General features: G+C 40.7%; 1 protein-coding gene across 2 annotated transcripts; it reads right to left on the reverse strand.

The window, feature by feature from the left end:
• Positions 1 to 9281: 9281 nt before the first annotated feature.
• Positions 9282 to 26449, reverse strand: brd2a (bromodomain containing 2a). 2 transcript variants are annotated; one of them, XM_070547581.1, is made up of 13 exons: positions 26241 to 26449; positions 25671 to 25820; positions 13049 to 13349; positions 12798 to 12935; positions 12548 to 12698; positions 12271 to 12464; positions 11703 to 12173; positions 11486 to 11614; positions 11210 to 11404; positions 10888 to 11135; positions 10493 to 10812; positions 10266 to 10391; positions 9282 to 10188 (listed from the first exon to the last, which is right to left on the reverse strand). In XM_070547581.1, exons 2-13 carry the CDS (start codon positions 25730 to 25732, stop codon positions 10061 to 10063), a joined length of 2463 nt encoding a protein of 820 aa, XP_070403682.1. In that variant the 5' UTR covers positions 25733 to 25820; positions 26241 to 26449; the 3' UTR covers positions 9282 to 10060. The 2 variants fall into 2 exon arrangements, with proteins under 2 accessions (XP_070403682.1, XP_015829496.3); XM_015974010.3 differs by lacking the exons at positions 25671 to 25820; positions 26241 to 26449 and adding an exon at positions 15098 to 17140.
• Positions 26450 to 27808: the final 1359 nt, after the last annotated feature.

Genomic DNA, 27808 nt, shown 5'->3' on the forward strand with positions numbered 1-27808 from the left:
CAGCAGAGAATAAAAATGCACACGTTACTGAGTGAAACTGTGGAAAGGTGCTAATTCTATAAAATAAAGTCCTCCATTTTAGTCTCTTCTAGGGAAATGTGCATTACATTTGTACAGAAATAGTGATATTCTATTGTATTTATTTAAAACCAACTGGGTGCTTTGAGATTAAAATAAGAACCGAGGATTATTTCTAGCAGACGTGACTTTCAGTTGTATTTATTTGATGCAGCTCGACTGCACAGCTGTGATGCTTCTGTTCACACCTCCACCAACCAAAGAATCTGGCCGTGACTAAAACTGTAATCCCTCCCTTATCTAGTTTCATCTGTACTGTGCTGTTTCCACTGCCATGATTAAACGGTGACTCCACTTCTCACATTCCTGTTTTCTTGCTGCAGTTTGACTCAACAGGTTTGCTCCTGTGTTTAGTGAAACCGAACTACATTTATTAAATAAAATCTTAATTATTTTAATATTTAGAGAGGAGTGAGGTTGAGAGAAGGGCAGTGACACGGTGGAGATGAACATCCGTCAGCAGGGACTGAGTGAAAAGTGATTTCTGGTTCTACGGGGCCGTTTTAGTTTCCGACATTAGTTTCTACTGCTCTTCATTGTGCTGAAGGGATTTTTATGTCTCCACTGGCTGAAAGGGTCTGCTTACCTTTACTAGACGGTGAAACGGCGCCATCTGGTGGACATCCGCGGCACTGCTCCTCGTTTCAATTTGTTGGAGCTGATAAATAAAAAAAAATTGTAAAAACAGTGGAAAACGATCAAATATATTTCTGTTCATCTTTAAGATGTAAATACATATGGTAGGTTACATATTTTACAAGTAGCGATTTCAAAACTTAATAAAAACCAAAAGCTTTTTGAACACAACAAATAAACTAATATTTTTCTACTTGTTTTTTTAGACCTTGCTGATTACTTTCGCTGTTTTTTCCGTAATTGGACTCGATATTAAACAATGAAACAAGCTGTTTAAATAAAGTAGTTAAATATAAACTAACCGGTGACCAGAGTCAGCCTGGCGATAGCCGCCATGACAGTTTTTTGTTGTTTATGTTATATTCAGTTGTCCGCTAGAGGGCGTCTGTTACCTTTACGACAATTTTTTATTGTTTATTTTTTACTTTAATGTTTATAGTTTACTAGTTTTAAGTTACCCAAACAAGTCTTAAATCACGAGCCTAGAGTGTTAAACTCACCTTCATCACACAGAAGCTAGCTTTAGCTTTTTCCTCGACATTAGTTTCTACTGCTCTTCATTGTCCTGAAGGGATTTTTATGTCTCCACTGGCTGAAAGGGTCTGCTTTTCTTTACTAGACGGTGAAACGGCGCCATCTGGTGGACATTCAGCGGCACAGCTCCTTGTTTCAATTTGTTGGAGCTGATAAAAAAAAATTGTAAAAACAGTGGAAAACGATCAAATATATTTCTGTTAATCTTTAAGATGTAAATACATATGGTAGTTTACATATTTTACAATTAGCGATTTCAAAACTTAATAAAAACCAAAAGCTTTTTGAACACAACAAATAAATATTTTTCTACTTGTTTTTTTTAGACCTTGCTGATTACTTTCGCTGTTCTTTCCGTAATTGGACTCAATATTAAACCAGGAAACAAGCTGTTTAAATATAGTTAAATATAAACTTTTTTTAAACAAGTTTTATTTAACCAATGAAGCTTACAGGCTTACATAAGAATCAGTATTTACAGTTGAATTCTGAGCATGACAAAACAAAAAAAAAGCAGGTGTACAAACAGAAACAATAATATTAACCTAGCTCAATATCAACCTGCAGAAATCATAACCAAAAAAAAATATATATATTACATCAAACAACATTAGGGGTAAAGGAAACATTCACCAAATTGTTATAGAGCCAAATGGCTTTCTTGGAACTACATAATTTAAGACAATCCATAAAGTATGCAAGTTCTTTTAAAAAAACAATAAAGATCGGTTTGATATTGCCAAATTTACATTTGTGTATTAAGAATTTAGCGAAAATAATCAAATCATTGACAGTGAATTGCTGCATTTTATTTTCCAAAATAATACCATACTTGATGTCAGAAAAAGATAAGGAGCGTATAATGAAATTGTTATGCGTTAACCACGAGTGAAAACTATCCCAGAAACATTTGGTAAAGATGCATGTGAAGAATAAATGTATCTCAGTTTCTATATTAGAAGTGCAAAAGGCACAGTCGTTCTCTCCAATATTAAATTTAGACTGCAAGAAATCTTTGCAAGGATAAATACTGTTTATAGTTTTAAAATGAACTTCCTTGGCTTTAGGAGGGATTGAGAATTTGAGATAGTTGCATCTAATGTTTTTAACATCAGAATTACTAAATTGACGTACTAATTCCTGTCTTCTAAGAGGTAAGGGAAAGAGGACGTCAGTGAGCCAACATCTAAGGATTTTATTATTGCAGTTCCTGTCCACAAAAGAACAGTTCTTAATTGTTAAAGGAGGCATTATTGGAATAAGGCGAGAGTACAACAAAGTGCCTTTCAAATTAGCATATATAGCTGGTGGGATTGCCTTGATTACCTCGGCATATTGCTTAGAAGAACAAGTTAGGTTAAATTTGCGATTGAAAGCCGTAAAATTAAGAAATTCTCCATTCTGGTCCATCAAATGCAAAATGGACCATACTCCATGGAGATGTCAATCATTAAAAAAAAAGATTTCCTTTTAATCAGGATATAACGGTTGTTCCATATTGGCGTGTTGTGCGGTGTGAAGTTATGTGTATACATTAATTTCCAATATTGTAGAACTTGCTCATGAAATTTGGATAACTTAATAGGGAGTTTGGATAATTCAAAGTCACATTGAAGAAGCAATTGGATTCCGCCTACACTGGAGAAAATTTTAGCAGGAAGATTAAACCACAACATATTTATATTCTTTATAAAATTTTGTAGCCATTTTAACTTAAGTGCACCATTCATTATATCAAAATCGATTGCATTGAGACCCCCTTCCTCTATTGATTTGATGATGTCATTCCTTCTTATATAATGATGTCTGTTTTTCCATATAAAGTTTAAATTGTTTTGGTTAATTTCTTTAATAATATTTTGAGGAATTCTTAGAGAATAAACCAGATAGATAATTCTTGACAATCCTTCCATCTTGGATAGAAGTAATCTACCAAAAATTGAGAGATCTCTTTGTAGCCATATGTTTAAAATACTTTTACTCTTTTTAATTAAGCTCTCAAAATTACATTTTTCTCTCGTTTCTAAGTTTTTTGAGATTGTAATGCCCAAATACTTGACTTGATCTTTAACAGGTATGCCATGCAGTTATTTGAGGATGATTATGAATGGCCATTAATTCACATTTATCTATGTTTAAATAAAGGTCTGAGGCTTCTGAAAAACAACTAACTACTTGTAAAGCAATTGGGATCTGTTCCTTATTTTTAAGGAAGAGCGTAGTATCGTCTGCCAGTTGAATTATAGCTAATGAATTACCAAAAACATCTAATTTCTCTATCTGACTATTCTTAATCATGATGCTGAGAATTTCCACGACCATGATAAAAAGAAGAGGGGAGGCTGGACACCCGTCGGATGCCTCTTTCAATGTTAAAATGTTTGCAGGTTCCAGATGGCAACAGTACAGTACTATTAATATCCCTGTATAAGGTTTGAACAATTTCACACAACTTTGTTCCAAAGCCAAAATGGTGTAACGTGTCTAACATGAAGGAATGGTTGACTCGGTCAAAGGCTTTGCAGAAATCCAAAAAAAGAACAAAGCCATCATCCTCAATTGTGTCCCTGTAATCTAACAAATCTAGGACCAACCTAATGTTGTTATGTATGGAGCGACCCCTGATAAACCCAGATTGGGAATCGCTGATGATTTGTAAAATACCTTCTTTGAGCCTATTAGCCACAACATGAGCGAGTATTTTGTAGTCCACATTAAGGAGCGTAATTGGTCTTAGATTGCTTAGAATTTTTTTTATCTTTGCCATTCTTCAGAATCAAAGAGATGAGTCCTTGTTTGATCTTTAATATTATTCCAAAAATGTTTATAAAAGTCAGATGTCAGACCATCTTGACCAGGGGATTTCCCAACGGAAAGTTGTTTGACTGCTGCCTCTACTTCAAAAATCTCAATCTCTGCATCACATATCATTTTAAATTCCTGACTGATTTTTGGGATGAGATGTGTAATATTATCCAATAGGTTTGATTCATTGCCACTAGATGATGAATAGAGGTCTTTATAAAATGTATAAACTTCTTCAGCAATAATTTTGGTATCCGTGCATTCTACATTGTTGATGATAAGTGAATTAATTAAATTCCTCTCCTGTCGTCTTTTTTCAAGTCCACAAAAGTATGCGGTATTGCGTTCACCTTCCTCAAGCCATTTCGCTCTTGATCTAATAAAAGCACCTCTGTTAAATTTAAACTAACCGGCGACCAGTCAGCCTGGCGGTAGCCGCCATGACAGTTTTTTGTGGTTTATGTAATATTCAGTTGTCCGCTAGAGGGCGTCTGTTACCTTTACGACCATTTTTTATTGTTTATTTTTTACTTTAATATGTTTATAGTTTGCTAGTTATAAAGAGATCCAAACAAGTCTTAAATCAACAAAAGGTCTCAACTCCAACCAAACATGTTTAAGTTACTAACAGGAAATGAGCCCTTTACTTTTCTTGGTAACTTGATATTTCCATCGTGGCCACAAGGAGGCAGAGTAACACTTGTTTTCTGTTTGCACCGAAGCTTGCTAAACTGATCTTTCTCCTCTTGTCTGGTTTTATGACAAGTTTAGTGAAACCAGACCTAAAGTACAATATTTGTACCACATTTTTAGATTTGATTGATTAAAAATCTATCAAAACAATGTCCTGTGAACCGATTAAACCATTTTACAGTTTTAATCAGTAATAATAATAATAATAAAAAAAAATACAATTATTGTAAAGTCGTTAGCATGGTCCAACAAACATATGTAGAAAAATAACTCAATAATAATAATAACAATAATAATAATAGTATTGTTTTATTTTTATTAATATTATTATTATAAACAGTTATTTTTCTACATCTGTTGGACCATGCTGAAACTTCACACAGCTCAGTTAGAACAAATCCTAAATCTGGACAAATAAAGAAATAACTTATTTGAGTTTTTATTATAAACTTCATGATGACATTTTTATTGCCCTACTGAGCTCCAGCACTACTACAGATCAGAACTCGTTTTGTTTTTCCTCTGAACCATAACCAGGAACACATCTAATTATGACTGAATGTGGAGTAAAGACACGAGACTCGTCACACCTGCTGGTTCCTCGCCTGTGCAACGACGCTGCCCAAAGTAATGATGGATGCTTTAGGAGCTCCACGGGCCACCAGAGCCGGAGCCACCAAGAATGAACCCTGAAAGGAAAGATGAGGAAATGAATGTGTTGTTTCTAATCACTGGTTGTACTTTTAGATTTGATGTTAAATCTAAATCTGTGTTTTGATGTTAAATTTCTTTTATCCTGAATTCTGAGTCTGTTTTTTTAGACACTCAGTGGAGCGTATCAAAGCTCTCCTATCTTCAGGCTGACCCTTTGCTCCTTGTCGTGTTGAGCAGGAAGTCATCCTGAGGGATATCTGGTGTACACACACACACACACACACACACACACACACACACACACACACACACAATCTCTAGAATGAGGACACCAAAGCGCTTTACACTACAGAGTATCATTCATCCATTCACACCCCGGTGGTGATGAGCTACGTTGTAGCGCGGCTGCCCTGGGGCGCATTGACAGAGGCGCCACCGGTCCCTCAGACCACCACCAGCAGGCAAGGCGGGTTAAGTGTCTTGCCCAAGGACACAAAAGCAGAAATCTCTGTCCAGAGTCAGGATCAAACCTGCAACCTTCCGATTACTGAACAAGCCACTCTACCTGCTGAGCTGCTGCTGCCCCAAGACAGTTTTTACATCTACATACTGGAAATGAATAATCCAGAATATATTTAAACACACATATTTTATTGTAAACCCCAAACTTCCACTTTTCCTGTTAAACATCTGATGTGTTTCAGACTTCTGACTGGGGTCAGACCATGTCATAAAGTGGGTGAGAACAGTCACCAGTTTAATCTCATTTAACTAACTAGTTCCTGTTTAACCAGGTTACTTTTATTCTGTGGTCTGCAGACATGAACTCCTCTGGGTTTGTTTATGTTCTGCATTCAGTTACTGAATATGTGCAATATTATCATTATCATTATTATTATTATATATATACAGTATATATATATACTGGTTTACAGCAGCTCCTAAATATCTGCTCTGAATATGGTGTGCAGTACGATATTCAGTATAATGCTGTTAAAAGTGCTATCTTGATATGTAGAACTAAGCAGATAAAAAGCTAAACTTTCCTGTGTTCAAACTGTCTAATAGTGATATTAATGTGTGTGAGAATGTGAAATACCTTGGCCACTTTATAACCGATCAAATGCGTGATGATGCTGACATCCACAGACAGTGCTGTAAGCTGTATGCACAAGCTAATACTATAGCACGTAAGTTTGGTTTTTGTTCACCTCCAGTTAAGGTGGCTTTATTTAAAGCATATTGTACTCCGCTCTACACAGCCCAACTGTGGTCATCCTACAATCAAAGCAGCATGAATAAGCTGCAAGTTGCATACAACAATGCCTTAAGAATCATACTTAAAATACCCAGAGGGGGCAGTGCCAGTCAGAGGTTTGTAACAGCAGGCGTTTGTACTTTTAAAGCACTTTTACAGGCCGACTGGATAGCTCTGCCAGCAGTATAATTTCAGCAATCACTGATCCTACTGTGAGCAGTTGTCGCTATTTGTCCAGTATAAGGAAACACTGGTTGAAGTGTTTGTGTGGTTAACCTTGTGTGGAACAGTGTATAGTAAAGTTTTTAAATTACATTTAGATTTTAATTTAGTTTTATGCTGTTATCTTTTTATTTCTATTTTATCTATTTTGTTTCATTGATCTGTTGTTTTATATACATGTTATCTGGAACTAAGAGTCTGTCAATAAAGATTATCTATCTATCTATCTATATATATTTTATCATCATTGCTCAAATCAACTCACAGGTGTTAGGAATAGACATGTTTGCTGTTCTGTATATCTAGTGTAACTTCAAATCATTTATTTTTCCTGTTTTTGGTCTAACTGTGATCATGGAGCGTAGCAACTCGACTAAAGTGGTGGAGAATTAGCAGGAGTGAAACAAGTGTTCAGTTTTACAACTAAACCAACAAACTATGTTCAAAAATGAGAAAGATCCTAATTTAAATGTTCATTCGACACAAATAAAGTTAAAATAACAAATACGAATATGAAAAGCACAAAGCTACACCAACCTGCTTTTCCTCCTTCCTGCACAGGTTCAAGTAATTATCCTAATGACCCAGGTGGGTTCCCTTAGACTGTACCATTTACACAGGTAGAGCTAAACAAACCCACAACTAAAGTTAACCCAGCTGTAAAAATGACAATAAAAGATTCTTTACTTCAGTCAGAGAAACAACGTTTTATGTCAGAAGGAAAGTAAATAAATTAGTCACTCATGTTTATGTAAAAATGAATGGAATCGTTACTGCTCACCTTTAATATCCAGCGGATTGGCGCCATCTAGCGGACGTTTGTTGGTAGTACTCCTCTTCGTCCTTCAGCTATGGAGAAAAAGAGAAATCGTGTTAACTCAACTTTCTGTAGATCTAATAAGTACAAATATTTGACAGTTTTATAAACTTTTAATTCCAGGTTTTATAAAATACTGAAGGCTTTTTGGAAACAAGAAAAGATTTTTTTTCTGCAAGTTTGATGGACCATGCCGGTAGTTTCTCTGGTATTTTTTACTGTGGTCTGAGTCGATATAAAACCAGGCAAAAAGCATTTATAAAATTATTAAACATTACAAACTAACCTGTGTAATCCTTGTCAACCTTCATATGAGTCTGGTACGACGGTTTTCTAGGTTGGTGAAGGCTAGTCATCGTAATTTATTTAATGTGTGCATATTTTACCGCTTACTAAGTGAAATAAACAACGTTAAAGTCAACAAAATGTCTCAACTCTCGCGTCAAATCTGTTTTATTTTGAAGGCATCAACAGGAAGCGAACCTTCTACATGTCTTGGCCAACTTGACATCAATGCTGCAGTTCTCCTTTCTCGCCACAAGAGGGCAGAAAACCCCTGATCCCCACAGGAATGTCCATATTCGGAGTCCTGTGTAGTTAATGTGGGCTGTGCAAACTAGATGGAAATGGTTTGATCTTTAAACACTCCCATCCTAAAGGTTTTTCAGTTATTGGTAAAGTAATTTTAATACGTTTTAGTAATTTGAGGCTCAACCGGGAAAAGCAGACTGATAAATAAAATTATATTTGTTTTAGTTAAACAAATACATTTTGGCTGAACAAACACGGACTTTTGTAAAACATTTCACCTGTTTTATTTAGCTAATAAAATATAAACGTTAGCTTTTAATTCGGCCCGCCAGAGGGTAATAAATCAGTTTCACCATTCATTTCTATTTAAAATCCTTTTAGAAAATCAATAATTTAAAAATACATATTTTAAATCTCACGTGTCTCAGCTGTCATTTATATTATTTATTTTAACCTGAAGGAAGAGAGGGTGACTGGCAGCTTCCCTCCAGCAGAGGGCGCCCAAGGCGACCACCGGCCCGGTCTGCCAGTTTTATTTTGAAACTACTGGCAGGAAGTAACACATTTCACTTGACACGATTAAACCCGAGGAAGATCAAAGTGACAAGTAATTCCGCAAACAGAAACTAAATAAGTTTTATAGATAAAAAATAAAAAGTATTTTCTTTAAACATTTATGTAACTGATGAAAAGCAATAATATGTAAATTAGTCAGATCAACCTTTATTTATATACAGATGAAACAACAGAGGCTTTCTGACAAACTCCTGCTTAAATCTGAAGCTTTGGTTTTAAACTCAAACCCAAATAAAGCTGCTCAGGTTGAGATTTAAAGGAACTTAAACCTTCAGAATATCTTATGTTTTTAATTCTTTAATAGACATACATCACTCCAGTTTCTGGACACTCTCCTAAAACTCACTTAGTACCTTCAAAATAAAGGCCTGTTCTCCATCGACCACGACCACCATCCACTGCCATAAAACTTAAATATTGTGGTTAACTTCTGAATAAAGAAGCAGTAAAACGTTGAAATAATCAAAAGAACAGATGTTATTGGACACAGCTGAGTGGACAAGACACGTCCTCACAATTTATTAGCAGATTGGTCACAAAGAATGAAAAAAGCAACGTTTACAGAGAACTTGTAATAGAAGAACCAAACAGCCAACATGGGAACAGAAATATTAACGTAGAACTCCGACGCGTTTCTGTACAGCGGCGACCAACGGAGACGCAACGATGCTCCTCGTCTCACGGGCTTCCGTCTTCTACTGAACAAGCTGCTTCTGCTCCAAACGGTGAGGAACTTCACAAGGATGCACTTGTGGTGCCGGGTCTCTCTCTCTCTCACACACACACACGACAGTCATCCAATCTCTCACTCACTCACACACACACACACACACACACACACACACACACACACACACACACACACACACACACACACACACACACATTCCCCTCCTTTAACTAAACACACAAAACGGTTCACTCGTTTCCCAGAATGAGGGAATAAAAAGCTCCATAAAAGGCTTCTTTATAAAAGAAAATAGGTATTTATACAACTGTACATCGGAGCTATGCAGCATAGACACGACACGCTGAGGAGGGGAATGACCCAGATGGAAACAGACTCTGGCTCTAGCACCCTCACCCCTCCAACATATGCTTCAATCTTTAGAAATAAGAGATGAAGCCTCCATCAGTTTCAGTCAACTTCAGTTCTGCTGATCTCCTCTGATCCATCCTCCTCCACAGCAGCTCTCAGGAGAACCATCTCAGTCCTTCATGGCCTCCTGTCACACAGAAACACGAGAGAATCAGATTCAGCCGGAATCTGATTCGCTTGTGTCTGAGGAGGAGGAAGAGGAGGAGGATGACGAGGAGTCCGAGGAGGAGCTGGTGGCGCTGAGACGCGAGGGCTGGGTGTGAGCTTCTGATGCCGGTTTATCAGCTGGAGGAAACACAAGCAGTCAGCTAAAGAAGCAACATCTTTGTTTAAAATGTAGTAAAACAAGATGGCCGACTCACGCTTGGCCTTGGCAGGTTTCTTCCCGGAGTTGAGCTGACCGCTGACGTCCATCAGCCGCCGCTCCAGCTCCAGCTGCTTCTCCAGAGCGAGCTCCTCCCGCGTCTTCCCTGCACTGTTTTTACTTGCTGCAAACGGAAAGTCACAAAACGTTTTTAACCAATTAAACGTTAAAGTCAAACGTCAAGAGACGCCGGCACATAAAAATACCGCTGAAAACACGACTGACCATACGGCTTTCGAGGTTTCTTCCTCAGACACGTCATCACGTATCTCTCCAGCTCCCTCAGCGTCGACGGCTTCAGCGTCTCGAAGTCGATCTCGATCTCCTCGGGGTTGGTATCCCGTAGCGACGGCTCTCTGGACTGGATGATGTAAACGACCCGACCCAGCTTCTCGCCCGGCAGCTTGTTGATGTCCAGGCTGAGCTGACGCTTCTCGTCGTACGACATGGGCGCCGTGTCCTCCTCCTCATCAGAGTCGAAGTGGCTCACGATGGGGTCGTGCATGGGCTGGGGCACGTTAAACATGATGCTGCTCTTTTTAGATCTGCAGACCGGAAGAGGTGACAGTTAGTGATAAAGCGTGCAGTTCCTGTCTATCCCAGTAGGGGGCAGCACTCACTTGCTCTTGTTGCTTTTCTTGCTCTGGGTCTTCTTCACGGGCATCACTGGACAGCCGAGCCCTCTGTTGCTCTTCGATTTGGAACTTTTGGGTACTTTGGGGGGTTTGACGGCGATGACATCATCATCTGTTCTCCGATGTTTATCAACCTTTTTCTTCTTCTTCTTGTCTTTCTTCTCCTTTTTTTTCTTGGGTTTGACGATGGGCCCTTGGGACAGAGCGGTGAGCTGCTCGTGGACGGCTTTTAGCTGAAGGGACAGAAAACCGTTAGAGAGTCTGAAAGAGCACCATCTCCTCAGACCTGCTCTGACGTCGGACCAACCTGCTCCTGCAGCTCCGCCAGGCGCGTTGCTCTCTCCTCCTCCGAGTCAGAACTCGGGCTGCTGTCGCTCTCCTCACTTTCACTGCTGAGCTCGCTCTCAGAGGAGGACGAGGAGGAGGAGGAAGAGGACGAGGAGGAGCTGGGCGGTGCAGGAGGCTCATCAGGCATCTTAGCAAAGCAAAACTCGAACACGTCCTTGAAGGAGAACCAGTCAGATTTTAGGACAACCACAACCCAAGACTTTTAAACTGTTTCTAATCTGTTAATCTGGATTACCTGGAGTTTTCTGGCCATGGAGACCACGTCGTGGTCGGGAGGGTTGTACTTGTAACAGTTTGAGAACATCAGCCGAACATCAGCAGAGAACTGCTGGGCGTCTCGGTACTCTCGGCCGTCCATCTTCCTCTGAACAGAGAAAAAGATGGTATTTGGTTTCAGATGTGGTTCAGAGTAAAACAGTCCTCTGTCCAGTCAGCCGTGTGTCCGTCAGTACCTTAATGGTGCTGAGGTCCATGGGCTGCTTGATGATGTCATGATAGTCATGAAGACCCAGTGAGGTGGCATCGACGGGCTTGTAGAAGGGCCAGGCGTACGCGGCGTGCTTCTTGGACAACAGTTCCTTCAGGACGCCGCTGCAGTAGCGCAGCTGAGGACCTAGCTTACCGCGGCGCACCGGGGTTGGTAGAATAGAGTCAGGCAGGTCTTTCTTTGGGGGTTTGATGGGGCGCCCGCTCACCCCCCGCCTGCTCGCCGCTGTTGCTTTGCCGCCCATCATCATGCCTCCATGACCCATGTCCATCCCCATCCCCATGCCGTGGTCCATCCCCAGAGAGGTGAGCGTCAGCGGGGAGTCGTGCCCACCGCCGAGCCCCAGGCCTATTCCGCTGACGCCCATGGTGCTCATGATGGGCATAGCCACAGTTGTTGGAGTGGTTGTGTCCGCTTTCCTCTTCACGCCCTTTTTCTGTGATTTTACAGAAAATTAAAACCATGAAAGGTTTTTTTTTTTATTCAGCTCGACTCAACGGTCAGCTCTACACACAAACCCAGTCGGGATTTACCTTAGCGGTCGGCTGTGTGTGGGGCATGGCAGTGATGGCAGGAAGGCTTTGTTCGGAGTGGAAGGTGGGGGTCAGCATCTGGCCTAAAATCGTCTGTGGGGGGGTGGAGAGGATGGAGTCGGGTGTTTCCGGCGTGGGGGGAGAGTACGCCGACTGGGAGACTGCTGGAACCTGATGAGCTGTCGTCATTCCTCCTGAAACGGAGACCAAGAGTAAAGATCAGCGACCAGATCGGTCTAAGACTCCCAACAGCTGTTCCACGTGTATAAAAGCACACCTGGATTATTTCTGCCCTTCTTGGATGACTTTGCAGACTTGCTGCGTGGAAGAGGAGACGGCAGCTCCATCTCATCCTGGGGCATCTGGGCTATTTTCTGCAGGAAGGCTTTCTCCAGCGACTGGGCCATCAGGACGATGTCGTCAGTTGGCTGGAAATGAAGAAACCGTAAAAACCAGAGAAATGCTTCGGGTCGGTCCACCTACACGAAGCAGCAGAACAGCAGACACCAGCATGCGGTCGGGCTTACCTTGTTGTAAATATAGCAGTTCGTAAACATGGTGTTGAAGTCCTGCATGCACTCGTTGGCCGTGCGGTAATAGTTGTTCTCTAATCTCTTCTTAATAGAGCCCATGTCCATGGGGTTCTTGATGATCTTGTGGTAGTCCTGGGGAGAGAGAGAGAACATTTAAGGACCCACGTCTTCCCTTTATCTGGATTAAAACGTTTAAGGCTAACTTTAGGATTTAATACGCCTTTAAAACCAACACTTGTACTCACAGGCAGGCCGAGCCTGACGGCGTCCACCGGCTCGTGGAACGGCCAGGCAAAGTGATGCCTCCACAAAGATTTCAGCACAACTTTCTGCAGGAACTGAAGCTGGTTGGTCATCCTGCCCGGCCGGTTTGGGTCTTTTACCGCGGGCTGTGGGGGTCCTGAGGGGACCATGTGAATAGGGGGCATCCCAGGACTCTCGAAGCCCTCATAGAGCTGTGAGGGTTTTCGGATTCGTTTTCCAGCTGCACCAGAGCCGTGGTCCACCATGATTCCCATATAGCCAGCCTCAATCCCAGAATGAGAGCTGCAAAGAACAGAGTCAAAGAGCCAATAAGCTCTAAGCTTCAACTCTGACTTCACTCACCATTTTTATTGAGGCAGTCGGGTACATGCATGTGAAGAAGTACCCTAGTTTACAGAAAAAGGTTCTCCATAGGGCTAAAATAGAAATGGTCACTCTTCAGTAGATTTGTTTTTGTTGTGTTCACTCTGCCGCCATCATGCTGTCACACGGCTAACCCAACCCAGACATGCATCACTCTGCCTGGGAGAGCTGAAGCAGCAATCTCAGCTCTGCTAAAACAGTCATGACTGCCACTTCCTCTTTTATATGCTCCCGTCAATAACTCCAACCCAAAACTCCGCCCACTCCTGAATAAACCCTAGGGCTGTGGGCGTGGCTACAGCGGTGAAACGACTGTACTGTGCAATATAAAAAATGAAATTTTCTAAAATTTTATGTATAAATGTTGACATTAACAGGCATCTTAAATTTAACATTTTCTCCAAAGCTAGAATAAAGAATAAATCCTACATCGACTTGGTCCCTGAAGATGCGCGTCAAATTACTTCATTATAAACTTTACTGAACCTCACTTTGCAAAGTTTTTATTAAGTCTTTATAAAGAAGCAAAACTTAAATGTAGTTATATTTGCACTAGTACTTTCTAGACTCAACTTTGTAATGTCATCACGCTTTTCTGGGGTTTGAGTTTAACCTCACCTGTTGTCCATTTCCCTCACCTGGACTCAAACATCGGTGCTTCAAAATGAACACTTAATATGCATTAAATATTTTTATTCAACTTTCAAGGAAAAAAAACTTTTAATGATACAAATTCTGGAAACTCATTTGATAGTTAATGAACTTTATTTACAACAAGCCATGTAAGCACTTACAAAAATATAGTTAATGAAATGTTAGCTATAATGTAAATTGTAAAGTATCATTCCTTTTAATAATAAACAATTTAGAGGCGAGAGACTAAAAAACTACATGGTCTGACTTGAGTGACAGGGTCCTGTATCTAGGCAACCACTAAAACAAGATGAGTAGACCTAAAATCAGATATTAACAGGCTTTTAACACTGTTCCTGGTTTTCTTAGTCATATTTTATAACTTATGAGGTTTTATAGCAGCATTAATAGATGCGTTGTCTGTTGATGAGTCAAGTCTTTGCACCAACGATCACAACAAGCCTTGCAGCCACATGGCTACCACAACAAACCGGCAATAGCTGTTGCTAACATCCTGCACTCAACATTCCACAGTAACACATACAGTTTGAGTTTTGTGACGTTTGTCAAACACGACTCCGGGTACTTTGTACTACAAACTTTTGGCGCCGATTTAACGGACATGTCAAACACACAGTGACCGTGACATGTTAATCTAACTCTTAACTGCGACCAACAGTCTAAAGGGTCTGAAACAAAGCTTCAGTTTGTGATGCTAATGCTAGCAACGCTAACACCAACTTCCGAGCTGCGGGAGATAGCGGCCAAGGGCTGGGGAGAGCCGAAGATGGCGCAGGCGTAGTGCTAACGGCACTCGCTCTCTTAGCCAAAATATTTACTATTTAAGTCCAGTTTAATCCAAATGAATAACGGGTAAATTAAATTATGCCTGATGCACGTCCGGTGTCCATCTCTGACTTCCAATCGTATTAAAGCAAACAGTGGGTTGGTACCGATAGAGAACAGGAAAAAAAGGCAATACCAAAAATAATCCCTTCGATGGAAAGGTGAGAGTCTATTTAGCCGGTAGATACCTGTCAAGAGGCGAGTTAACAGCCATATCCATCCGGATGGATCCGGATTGTTTTCGAAGGACACGAAACCAGGATCCGTCTCTGGTCGTTGGTTATTTTAACAATCCACTAAGACGAACACCGCGCTCTCTACCTCGTTGAAATGGCGACTGAGTGACTACACCCGGTCTTTTATAAACCCGCAATTCACGTCATTGGATGAAGAACCACCGTATTTCCCCGCCCACTGATTTTTTTATTCGTCGCTTAAGACGTCTGTCAAACTTACCCCGCCCACTGCTTTTTGAAGCTCCGCACACAAGCTTCATGACCAACCCATTCGTACGTTTTTCCTGCCTGTCAAGAACATTGCCCAACACCATTGGTCCAGGAAATCCAGTATAACCGATACGCAGCTTTTTACTGGCTCCAGAATATAATCCTTCACGGAGAGCAAACGGAACACAACCACCGTGTTCTTTCTCACATTATGTTACGTCAACTTATGCATGACGAAAACGGGGATTGGTCGAGCCGATTGCAACGCGGGCTTACTATCTGAATACTAGAAATCCCATTGGCTCTCTGACTCGGTCACGCGAACACAGCGAAGAGGGCATCTCCCTCATGAGCTCACGTCTTTCTTCTAGAACAGTCGGTCATCCGCCATCTTTGAGAAACAACACAGCAAAAAGAATTAACTGTACACTTCAACAACCTGACGCAAATAAAACAAGTAACTCTTGGATTAAAAGTACAATTAACTCAAGTATATATCGAGTGCAGCTGAGTAAAAACGTATTATATAAACCTTGCCACAGAACAAGGCCTGAATGTGGTCCACAATGATGAATGAGTGTGCTTACTTCAAGTCTAAAAATTTAAATTAGCATTTTTCAGCACACTAAATAATACAACTGAAAATTCAACAGGAAGCCACCATGTTAGCGAGGCCACGTGAACAAGAATGACACAGCAAAATTCCTCATAGGCCACATTTAAGTGTAAGAACAACCTAAACTAATTTTACACGTATTAAATCAGTTAACCGACCTAACAAGTGTTTTTCATCCTAAAATAGGCGTACTTCTAATATGTTAATGGAGGTTTCAAAAACAAGATTAAAATCAACAGTAAGAAATATAGTAAATATAACAAATAATCAAAATTGAGTGTATAAATATTTTAAAACGAACTATATTCTAAAAGCATAAGAAGCCCACACGATGGTTACCTAACCACTGGCGCCCATCCCCCACACCTAGGTTACAGACTACCACAATGTCACTCAGATAAAGGACAAGTATCGTTTTAGTCCACATAGAAAGATTAAAATCGCCTTGGTTTTGACACTTAGTCACTTTTTACATTAAATAAAATTATTTTGCCTAAAATCAAAGTTAAAACAAATTTTTAAATACTGTAAAGTAAAACGTTATCAGTTTAGAATAAAAAAAGAAGTCGAATGGTAAATCCCAAAAATGGAGCAAAACCTTTCTTCCAATAATCTTCTTTGTCTTCCACTTGGATACTTTTTAACCAACACATTTCCCCTCAAACATGTCCGCCTTCTTCCTCCACTCCCTGAGCTGGGTGGGGGAGGGGAGTCATGTGATGAAATCCTGAGATTACAGTCTACAGTTCATCAAACTGAACACGTGGCGATTCATCAAAACCGTCATCATCATCCTCGAGTCGTCCTTTTACCTCAGAGCCGCTCCTCCACAGCTAAATCCAGCAAAACGCGTTAGTTTTTCCAGCAGATTTGAAGATTAAATTGGCAAAAAATCCGAACAATGAACGCACTTTTCCGGAGGACTTGGCTAGTTCCGATTGGCCAGTTTTGATCACGTGACAAAAGCGCTACTAGAATTCTCGATTGTGCTGATTTCCACTAATATCTTACTATTATTTGCCTGTAATATCAATAATCCATCCCGATAGTGTTGCATAATTCCACTCAAGCGGCACCGAAACTTCGTTATCCTTTCTGTTGACCACTGCTGTCAAAAACTGTGTTCCAACCGCAGACATGTTTGGACTACTGCGCATGCGTACGTTCAGCAGCGCCGTGGCGTTGAGAAAACTGATGGCAAGCTGCTGATAAATGCTTCACTTGTGGAACTCAGCTGCAAGGAAATTTATGGGAGAAAGAAGCAGACAAGACATAGAAATTTATTACTTCTATTATTTGAATTAAAGAAGATTTTCAGACATTTATTGACGTGAAAAGAAAGTTCGTTTACGTAATTATGACTGTCTGCAGATGCAGACCACATTCTGTGCAACCTGCAGACTGAGATTACACTATAAGGATTATTGTGTGATTACGAGCCTCGTTAATGCTTATTTACAGTTGTTATTCAGTCTCACTGTGCGTTAGATGAACAGAAGTTTACAGTTTTGGACTTTTTATTTTTTTGGGTTGATTCCCCCAATCTGTTTTGAGTTCTGGTGAATTAAAGGTTACATCAGCAGCATTAACTGCGTCTGCTAGAAGCAGAATTTTCATTCTGAAAATGAAACCATAGAAATAGAAGTGAAACCACATTTCACAAGAAATAAAATTAGTTTTTACAGAATTAGATATCGATCCTACACTTCAGGATAAAGAAAGCAAAACTAACTTAAAGCCATTTTAATAAAGAAATGTGAGATTTGTTTAACTGTGGCCCACATCCACACTAGGGTACATTATTTTAAAAGTCTTCCTATCTAAGTGAACCTTTCTCTTTTTAAAACGTTGCCAAATCTGAAGTGCACGTTTTTGTTTTGGTCTTTTTGTGTTCATTTTTCATGAAATTTATGATTCTTGCCAAAATTCTGACTGACTGATCTCAAAACTATAATTCTGGGTAACAAGACGATCCACTCACAAATAAACTTATTCAGTGTTTCAACGTTTTATGGAAAGTTTGCAGGAACTGGCTGTTGGCTCCGAAACATCCATGTGGAGCTGGTGAAACTGGAGGATTACGTCAGAATCAGCCTCCTGTGACTCATCAGTCCCCCCCTCTCTTTCATACAAAACACACTCCCTCTCTGTCTCCCTCTTTCTGTTATTCTCAGCATCATTGTGTCACATGATGACAATTAGTCCAGCTCTGGTTGCTAAGGAAGCTCTCTCCTTGACAACACTCCAGTCTTGAGTCATGTGTTTACAAATCTGCAGTAAAATGATTCAATAATGACTCAAGATTCATAGACTCTTTCTAATGGCTTGCATATGTTCCTGTCATCATACTAATAGCTTTTGATTGATTTGTGTTTCTGCTGCCATGTTTGCATAACCCTATAAGCACAGCTCAGGGTTTTCACTAAATCTATGACAGGGCTTCCCTAGCAACACCAGTTCCTGACAACAGCTCTAAATGCAGCGAGGACACAGAAGGACTCAACATCTAAAGTTCCTTTCATCACTTTGTTCTCTTTTTGCTGCATGGTGTACATGTACGCCCTCCGTTGTGAGTCAGATATGTTACTTTAATGAAATCTCACAGAAAAAGCTGATTTTTCAGTGTGACACAAGTAAAAATATGTTATTGTTATGTTTTATGGTATTACCATACATGCTTCACCGCTAACCTGCAGTCAAAATAAAGAAAAATGCTGGAAAACGCGTTTTGAGATCAGTATTATATTACACGCTTTATTGTAAATAAAGTTACCAGTTTTAAACAAACTGTTGCTGCTTTACAAGCCCTAAAGAGCAGAGTTGTGTTGGAAATGAAGGTGAAGGAATTAATATCTGCTCGTCTTCCTCCGCTTATCCGGGTCGCGGGGGCAGCATCCCAACTAGGGAGCTCCAGAGCGTCCTCTCCCCGGCCTTCTCCACCAGGTCCTCCGGCAGGACCCCAAGGCGTTCCCGGACCAGATTGGAGATGTAACCTCTCCAACGTGTCCTGGGTCGACCTGGGGCCTCCTGCCGGCAGGACATGTCTAATGACAATGGGTGAATGACTGATTGTATTGTAAAGCACCTTGGGGGGTTTCAGGACTCTAGAAGATGCCATGTAAAATACAGGCCATTTACCATAGAAATAAATATGTGAGATACTATAGGATATAGATTATTAAACTAACCATGTTACTATTTAAAAAATAATATAAGATAAGATTTTTTTCTAACTGTATAGTAACATGTTGAATGCTGGTTCCCAGAAAATAACAAAGTTAACATCTTATTTTATCTTATCTTATTCTCTCATCTTATTTTACTAATAACCAACCTGTGGTTGGTTCCAGAATAACACAAGAACCCCTCCTCTGATTTATAATATGTTTTTGTCCAAATAGAAAACCGAAACTCAGGAGAACATGTGGACCAGGTTCCATGAGAGGTGTAGAGCGCCATCTGCTGACCGTTTCTGGTCACTGCGCTCTTTTTGCTAACAATGACTGTGTTAGAGCGCCCTCTAGCGTCCACTGAGGCAAACGGTTGATAAAATCCTTTCTGTCCTTCAGTCTGCAGGACTAGTAAATAAATTATTTTTTATTTATTAACCAGGAAGATCCCATTGAGATTAAAAAACTTTTCAAGGGAGTCCTGGCCAAGAGGCAGCAAAAGTTATAGTTACAAATGTTTTAGCCACTCAGACATGTTGTGTACAAAATTACAGAAGGGAACAACACAGGGAATCCGTCTCAAGGGCTCTCAGTCTGGTTTTAAATGTATTCAAGCAGATAAACTCGTTAATTTCCAGTTTTCCTGCAGCCTGTTCTATACAGACGAAACAGGGTGAACAAAAGCCCTTTTGCCCAGTTTGGTGTGAGCAATCCCTTATGTAAGAAAAGTATATGTAACCATACATTGATAAGCAATACATGGATGCAAAACTGTAGGAAAATCTGAGGTGTCAGAAATATATTAGATAATATACCAGCGTAACAGCGATATATGTAGTAATACATAAGGAACTGCTGCTTTTCATATATTGGCGAACATATTGCGGTATAAATTTATGTAAGTGACCCATCATATAAGAAATAATATACCACTGAAATATATTTGTCATATATCAATCAATCAATCAATCAATCAATCAATCAATCAATCAATCAATCAATCAATCAATCAATATCTATGTATATATATATATATATATATAATTATGTATCTTTATAATATATTGCAATATTTGTAGTAGTACATAAGTGCTGCTTCTCATAAATACAGATGTATATAAAATTATGTTTTATATATAGATATGTGATGGTATAATACTGTACATATAGATACATTTAGTCATATTTTTAATGATTAAAATTGGTTAACTAAATGGGTAATTTTTCATATTATGTAATGTCTTGCTACATATGGCCTATATCTCCACATATATATGATTACATCTGACTGTTTCTTTAATATATATATACACGTATATATATATATATGTACTTGTGTGTGTGTATATATATATATATATGTACTTGTGTGTGTATATATATATACATATATATATATATATATATACATACATATATATGTGTGTGTGTATATATATATATATATATATATACATATATATATATATATATACATACATATATATGTGTGTGTGTATATATATATATATATATATATATATATATATGTGTGTGTGTGTGTGTGTGTGTGTGTGTGTGTGTGTGTGTGTGTGTGTGTGTGTGTATATATATATATATATATATATATATATATATATATATATATATATATATACGTGTGTGTGTATGTATGTGTATATATATATATATATATATATATATATATATATATATATATATGTGTGTGTGTGTGTGTGTGTGTGTGTGTGTTTATGGTTTTGTTTTAAGTTGGCTTCTTGTTGTCTATCCGTCTTTAATTAACATCACTGTGTGACACACTGAGCACGCAGGCTTTGTTGTTTATAGAGTGCTGAACCAATAGAACAGATATTGACTTCATTTTACCTGCTTACACCTGCTCAGGGTCACGTAGAGCGGATGCTCCAGGGGTCACTGGGAAAACGGGAAGTTTTGCTCTGAACAGAACAGATCACCAGTTCAGCCACATTTGGTGATGATTTAGTCAAGTCAAGTCAACTTTATTTATAAAGCACTTTATAACAGCATAAAAGCTGACCAAAGTGCTTAACAAGCCAAAAAGAACAGAAGTTCCCCAGAAATTCTAAAAACAAGATAAAAAGTTCATCACAAAGTAAAAACATGATAAAAACAAACATATCAAACTGACATAAAAGCTACTAAAACAGATGCATTCTCAAACTGAACTAAAAGCAACTGAGAACAGATGAGTCTAAAAGCGATTTAAAACACGACAGTGACGAAACCATCCTAATCTGGATTAGGAGTGCATTCCACAACCTTGGAGCTGCCACTGAGAAAGCTCTATCACCCCTGAGCTTTCTCTTTGTTCTCGGCATCTCCAGGAGAAACTGGTCGGCTGACCTCAGTGACCGAGACGGGGGGTGAGTAACTAAAAGTTTACACAGACACTGCGGAGCAAGGCCATGTACAGCTCTAAAAGCCAATAAAAGAACCTCGTACTGGACCCTAAAATCCACAGGCAGCCAGTGCAGCGAAGCTAAAATTGGGGTAATGTGCTCCCTCTTTCTCGAACCCGTTAATAGGCGTGCTGCTGCATTTCGCACCATTTGAAGATGGGCGAGGTGAGACTGAGGAAGACCAAGGTACAGTGCATTGCAATAGTCAAGGCGTGATGTAATAAACGCGTGAATCACCGTCTCAAAGTCATGACTTGAGAGCAGACGCTTAACCTTGGCGATCCTCCTTAACTGATAAAAACTGGCTTTTCCAGAAGCAGATCACCGTCAAGCCGGACTCCCAGACTGGTCGCTACAGGTTTCAAAAATAGGGCTAGTGAACCAAGGTCAGCAGAACATGGGCCACTGGACACACTGGGACTAAAAAGCATGACCTCAGTCTTGTCATTATTAAAATGTAAAAAATTTACAGACATCCAGGTTTTAACCTCATCAAGGCAGTTTAGAAGAGGATCTAAAGAATTGGGTAGGCCACGTTTAACGGGAATGTAAACCTGGGTGTCGTCTGCATAAAGATGAAAAGAACATCCATGTTTCGTAAAAATAGAACCCAGAGGTAGCAAATAAAGAGAGAACAACAACGGGCCCAGCACCGAGCCTTGAGGAACCCCGCATACGAGAGGCGAGCGAGATGACGTGAAGCCACCTAATGATACACAAAATGACCTCTCAGCCAAATAGGACTTAAACCAGTCCAAAGCAACTCCTTTAATCCCAACAGACTCTTGTAACCGTGAAATCAGGAGACCGTGATCCACGGTGTCAACGGCAGCAGACAAATCCAACTGTACCAGAACCACAAAATCACCAGAGTCAGTAGCTAAAAGAATGTCGTTTAAGACCCTGAGCAGTGCAGTCTCTGTGCTATGTGCCTTCTTAAAACCTGACTGGAATTTTTCACAAATATCATTTGCATGCAAAAACTCCGTCAGTTGCAAATACACCACTTTTTCCAGAACCTTTGAAAGGAATGGAAGTTGTAAAGGCCCCAGTTACTCTAAATGCAGGAGTTTGGTTTGTGGGAGGAAACCAGAATATCTGCAGAAAACACACCTGGAGAAGGGACCCGCTGGGTGTCACAGCTGCACCATCTCAAACCCACTCACTCACTCACTCACTCACTCACTCACTCACTCACTCACTCACTCACTCACTCACTCACTCACTCACTCACTCACTCACTCACTCACTCACTCACCCTGCTCCTTGTCTGAAGCAGGGTCACTCCTCTAACAGGTCACATGATCACTCTAATCCAGCCAAGATGATGTAATCATGTCAGTCTCCATGGCAACGCAGCTCGTGCATGCTTCAGTTATGGTTTATCTCCACCTGAGGGCACTCGTGGTCTTTCATTCGCGTCTTCAGTAGCTGCAGATTCACCAGCTGGAGGTTTACAGGAAATCACGTGGATGGCTGGCTGAGTGGTGATGACACCAAACACTTGGACTGCTGTTGGTCTTCCTCGTGCTCTTCATCACAACTCTGTTCTGTTTCATTTCCTGTTCTAGGTGACATCATCCCTCACATCCCTTAACCCCGACATCCTGACCTGGTTTAGGATTTAGTGTGAGTCAGTGGGATGTTGCTGGTGTTATTCATTCATTCATTTATTGGTCATGTAGCCCTCTAAAGCAGTCAACTACATCCAAAGTGCTTAACAGATCACATAAAGACAAAAATCTAAAGAAAACATTAGGAACATGCAAATCAGGTGCGAAGGCCAGATGAGAAGATAAAAGTTTCCATCACTGTGATTTAAAGCTTTCCTGAATAAAAAGGATTTAGACTTAAAAAGGCCAGGGTTGTTCGCCTGCTTTAATCTCACAACCATCGGTTTTATAAAAATAGCAAAACAAAAAGTTTGCATTTAGCTTCTGCAAAAGTTTAAATCTGACAAACAAACATCTGGTAATATTGCAGCAGCAGGAGTTCAGCTCAGGTTGGTTTCGGTGGGTTTGGTGTACACCCAAGTGGCCTTGTGGTTTTCATACTTCTGCCACTTCTGTGCACATGAATGCTGGTGACTTCCTGTATCTGCATCGCGCTCCAGCACGCATAACCTCTGATCTCCAAACCACCGAAACATGTCAGCATGGTCCTAAACCACTTCTCCACGGTGATGGTTTCACTAGATGTCAGCCAAGAGCAGCAAATCCACTCCGCTCGGAGAGGTTTGATGATCCCCTAACTTTTCCCTTTCTGCTTCAGTTTCCAGTAAATCACATGACCTTTTGTTAAACGTGCCAACCAGAGCCGACGGTGGCGCTGTGGCTCTGTTAGAAAACCAGAACAGGGTTGTGTTTTCTTCGTTTTCACTCTAACTTCCCTCAGACGATGCTTGGATGTTTTTTTATATTATTATTCGCCCCAAATAAGGAAATCGTTTATCAAGCGTGATCTTATTGTGCTGCTGTAAATCTTTTATAACACCCTCCCCCCCCAGGGGACTTCAGGGGATTCACAGAAGCATGCTGGGAGTTTACCTGCTTATGAAACACAACAGGATTGATATGAAGTTAATGATTCCCACAGCGAGACACTTTCACCTGAATAAAATCCCCCCGGTTACCAGAATCCACTCGGGTCATTTATTTATTATGAAGCTGGACTCGTGTCTTCGTTTCTGCTCAGCCTCGTGTTTCAGACACAAACCAAAGAAAAGTAGCTGAGGTGTGGAAGCCCTGATGCATCGGTGTCGTTTCTGTTGCATCAGTTCTTTCATTACTTTCGATTTAGAGAGAAGCAAGTTTTATGTTGCAGAGAAGCAAATTCATCCAGAGATGGTTTAATCCACTTCAGAGGACGACTCAGCAGGTTTAGAGGTCCTCTTTGATGGTTTCCAGCATGTTAGCTACTGTAAATCTGGTTCACAGTCACAACCACACACCTGAAGTCACCTCTGCCCTCTGCTTCTAGCTCTCCACCCTCTCTCTCTCTCTCTCTCTCTCTCTCTCTCTGTCTAGCAGCAGAGATGAAGAGAAACCTGAGAGGGGTGGACCCCAGAACAGCCTCCGGCCCTGACCGTGTCCCCAGAGCGGTGGTCCAAGCATGTGCCGAGGATCTGGCTGGGATCCTCTTTCTAACAAACGTTCCCCATGTCTGAAGGCCTCCATCATCATCATCATCATCATCATCATCATCATCATCATCATTGTCGTCATCGTCATCATCATCCCAAACAAAACTGCCAGAGACATCCCCATGACTGCAGACATACAGCCTGATGTCTGTGACTGGGAGGGCCTGGAGCGGTCTGTTTCCCAGCTCATCAGCGTCTGCCTCCCATGACCCACACAGTCCACTGAGGACGCCATCACCCCACTCCTCACAGGTAAAGCAGGTAAAGCATCCTTCTGTGAATCCCCTATAGATCACTGGGCTGTGTGGAAATTAAAATGTTTACAGCAGCACAACAAGATCATGGTTGAGAAATTATTTCCTTATTTAGGGCGAATTCAAAAAAAACATCCAGTCACCGGCTGGAGAACAGGAAGAGCTGAGAGAGGATGCTCATCATCACAGAAATTCATCACCAAACAGCTGGAGCTATAGGGACCCCCCCCTGAGACGGGTACATGTGTGGCTCTGATGCTCAGGAAACAACCTGATCCAGAACATCCAGAAGACCAAGAACTCAAAATGGATTTCAGTAAACACAGGAGGGTCCACACAGAGGCGGAGCTGGCCTAAATGGCGCCCTGTGCGAGATCCCCCTGTGACCCCCCCCCCCCCCCCCCCCCACACACACACACACACACACACACAAGAAAAAACATTACACCTACAACTTTGTTTCAAATTGCGTGGAGTGTATTATATATAACAACGTTTGCTGACTGAATACAACATCCAGCTCCTGGCCACCTTCTCACCACTTGTCAAAGTTCTACTGAAATAGACACACTTAACGCAACATGATGGCATCATCGACTTGTACAGTACAGATGTGCTGAAAGGCGAGAGTCTCAACTTTCAGCTAAAAAAAGAACGCTCTAGCTATTATAGTTTTTATTTTATGGCAGTTTTCAGTTTAAACGGGATCTTACTAGCAGGGCACCTCCAGCAGCCCGCTGCCGCTTCGTTTTTCATGGGGTAAATAATAGCTCATTTCCCGATTCCAAAAAGAAAGAATGGTCCTACCAGCTCGCCACTTCAATATGAAGAAGATCAGTTCAACATGGGGAAAAAAACCTGACCTGTAGGCCAGAGAAACGTTCATTAGCACATCAAGTTCGATTCAGTTTACCGGTAAACATATCACGAATGTACAACAGGTCAGTTATTAGTCATCTTGGCTACGTAGCTTAATCTATACATTCCAGTAGCGTTTGCTACAAACAAATACAAAAACAACAATAAAGGAAAGCAACTGTCTGACAGACAACATAGCCGAATTCAAGGCAACACATAACAATAATCATTCGATTGCTCTTGGTTTTAAGTTAAGCCCATTAAAGTGCTTAAGTAAATAAAAGTGTTTCAAAAACAGCGTTTTTGAACCGGAGTTCTGCTCGCGGTGGGAACTCCGCCGAACAAGGTCATTTTTTATAGCGAAAACGATCGACTGGTCACTGACAAGTAAAAGGGTGTTATTGGTAGATGTTAAGAACACTTACCGCTGAGGTAAAATGAAAGTATAAATGAATTGAGGGGAGAAAAACGCTTTGTTTTTAGCCCGGAAGTATTCCCCCACAGCCAGCTTTCATTGTTGCCGCGACGTGGAAGGAGCCAATCAGGAGAGGGACCTCACATCAGCTGACGTGGGTCATGTGACAGGGAGTAGTTGATATGGGTTACACTTTGTTGTGCTTTTATTACAGAAATAGTATTATTATCATCACTATTATTAAGAACATGCAATTTCTATGTTTTGTTTATGTATTGGTTGATGCTTAAAACAATTTTTTTAGAAGAAAAAAAAAAAAAGGAAATTAAATGCCGCCCCCTGCAGACTGCCGCCCTGTTCGGCCGCACATACTGCACATATCAAGCTCCGCCACTGGGTCCACACACCTCCCAATCAGTGGAGAACGAGCAGAAACTGTCACCACCTTCAGATTTCTGGGCATCCACATCCCTGCAGATCACTCCTGGTTGAGACGGCCCAGCAGCTGATTCACTTCCTGTGTTGAGATGTTCCTATCTGGACCTGAAGCTGCTCCTGCCTTCTACCACTCCTCTGTGGAGAGTGTGTTCACACACTGTCTGGGTGTGAGGTACACAGGCTCCACAGCTGAGGACAGGAAACTGCCGTCTGTCCACCCCGGAGGACATCTCCACATCCTGCTGCTTTAGGAGAATCGAGGCCATCACTAGTGACCCCTCACACCCCCACCCTGAGGGAAACACCTCAGATCACACACCAGACTGACCTACAAGCTCAGGTTTATCTTCTCTTGGTTCAGAAATGAGTATCACAAGATAAAATAGCTAAAGCTGATTTCGAACAACAGAAGCAGAGCAGCACACTCTCAAGTTTCCATTTCTTATTTCTCCAGTGGAAGTTTTAGTGGTTCCTCAGTGACCGGCATCCAGAATGTTCCCCAAACAAACACTACAAATGAAAAGGTTATAAAAACGTGTGCAGGATTCAATCACAGGACTTAAGGTGTGTCTGTGGTTTGGCTGAGTTCGGCTGCTTCTGATTACACAACAAGAAGAAGACAGAAAGTGAAAGAAAAGAGTCGGGGCTTCCCAGCCTGGCTGTGGCGCAGAACTGGTACAGAAAAAGCCTCAGAAACACATTTATTATTAACAGGTTCACCACGACAACCAACAAAATCATCCGAGTCTCGTTTTTAAACTGTTGCTAAGCAGAAACCCATTAGAACCCCTTTTATTTATTTCTTCTGCTTCCTGTTTGCAGGATCCGCCATTTTGTATTCATGTCAGAACATCAGCCCGAGATGGCGGCTGGTGAGGGCGTTGACTTTGTGCCAAGTAGGTGGATCATGATCTTGCTGGGAGTCTCTGAGCCTGAAATCCAAATGATTCAGAAAACCGTTTTATTAGGGCACCCAGGAGAGTTGAAGGATTTAACCCATGCACAGCCAATAATACTCAACCCAAACGGGGAAAATATAAAGATGCAAACATAAAAGTATTGCTTCATAATACGGATTTAAAAGCATGTTTAATTTGTGTAATCATGCAGAAAATAACTCGTGAGGCTGTTTAAATTCTT

The sequence above is a fragment of the Nothobranchius furzeri genome, chromosome 19, assembly GCF_043380555.1.
Source record: "Nothobranchius furzeri strain GRZ-AD chromosome 19, NfurGRZ-RIMD1, whole genome shotgun sequence".
Classification (NCBI taxonomy): domain Eukaryota; kingdom Metazoa; phylum Chordata; class Actinopteri; order Cyprinodontiformes; family Nothobranchiidae; genus Nothobranchius; species Nothobranchius furzeri.

What these genes read in the sequence shown, in the direction of transcription:
- brd2a (XM_070547581.1), bottom strand. Translation starts at nt 25,732, where the DNA reads ATGAGCTATTATTTACCCCATGAAAAACGAAGCGGCAGCGGGCTGCTG. An exon ending in ACTGCTATATTTACAACAAG is followed by an intron (nt 12,699 to 12,797) that starts GTAAGCCCGACC and finishes CTTCATTTCCAG; the next exon opens with CCAACTGACGACATCGTCCT. An exon ending in TGGCGGAGCTGCAGGAGCAG is followed by an intron (nt 11,136 to 11,209) that starts GTTGGTCCGACG and finishes CTGTCCCTTCAG; the next exon opens with CTAAAAGCCGTCCACGAGCA.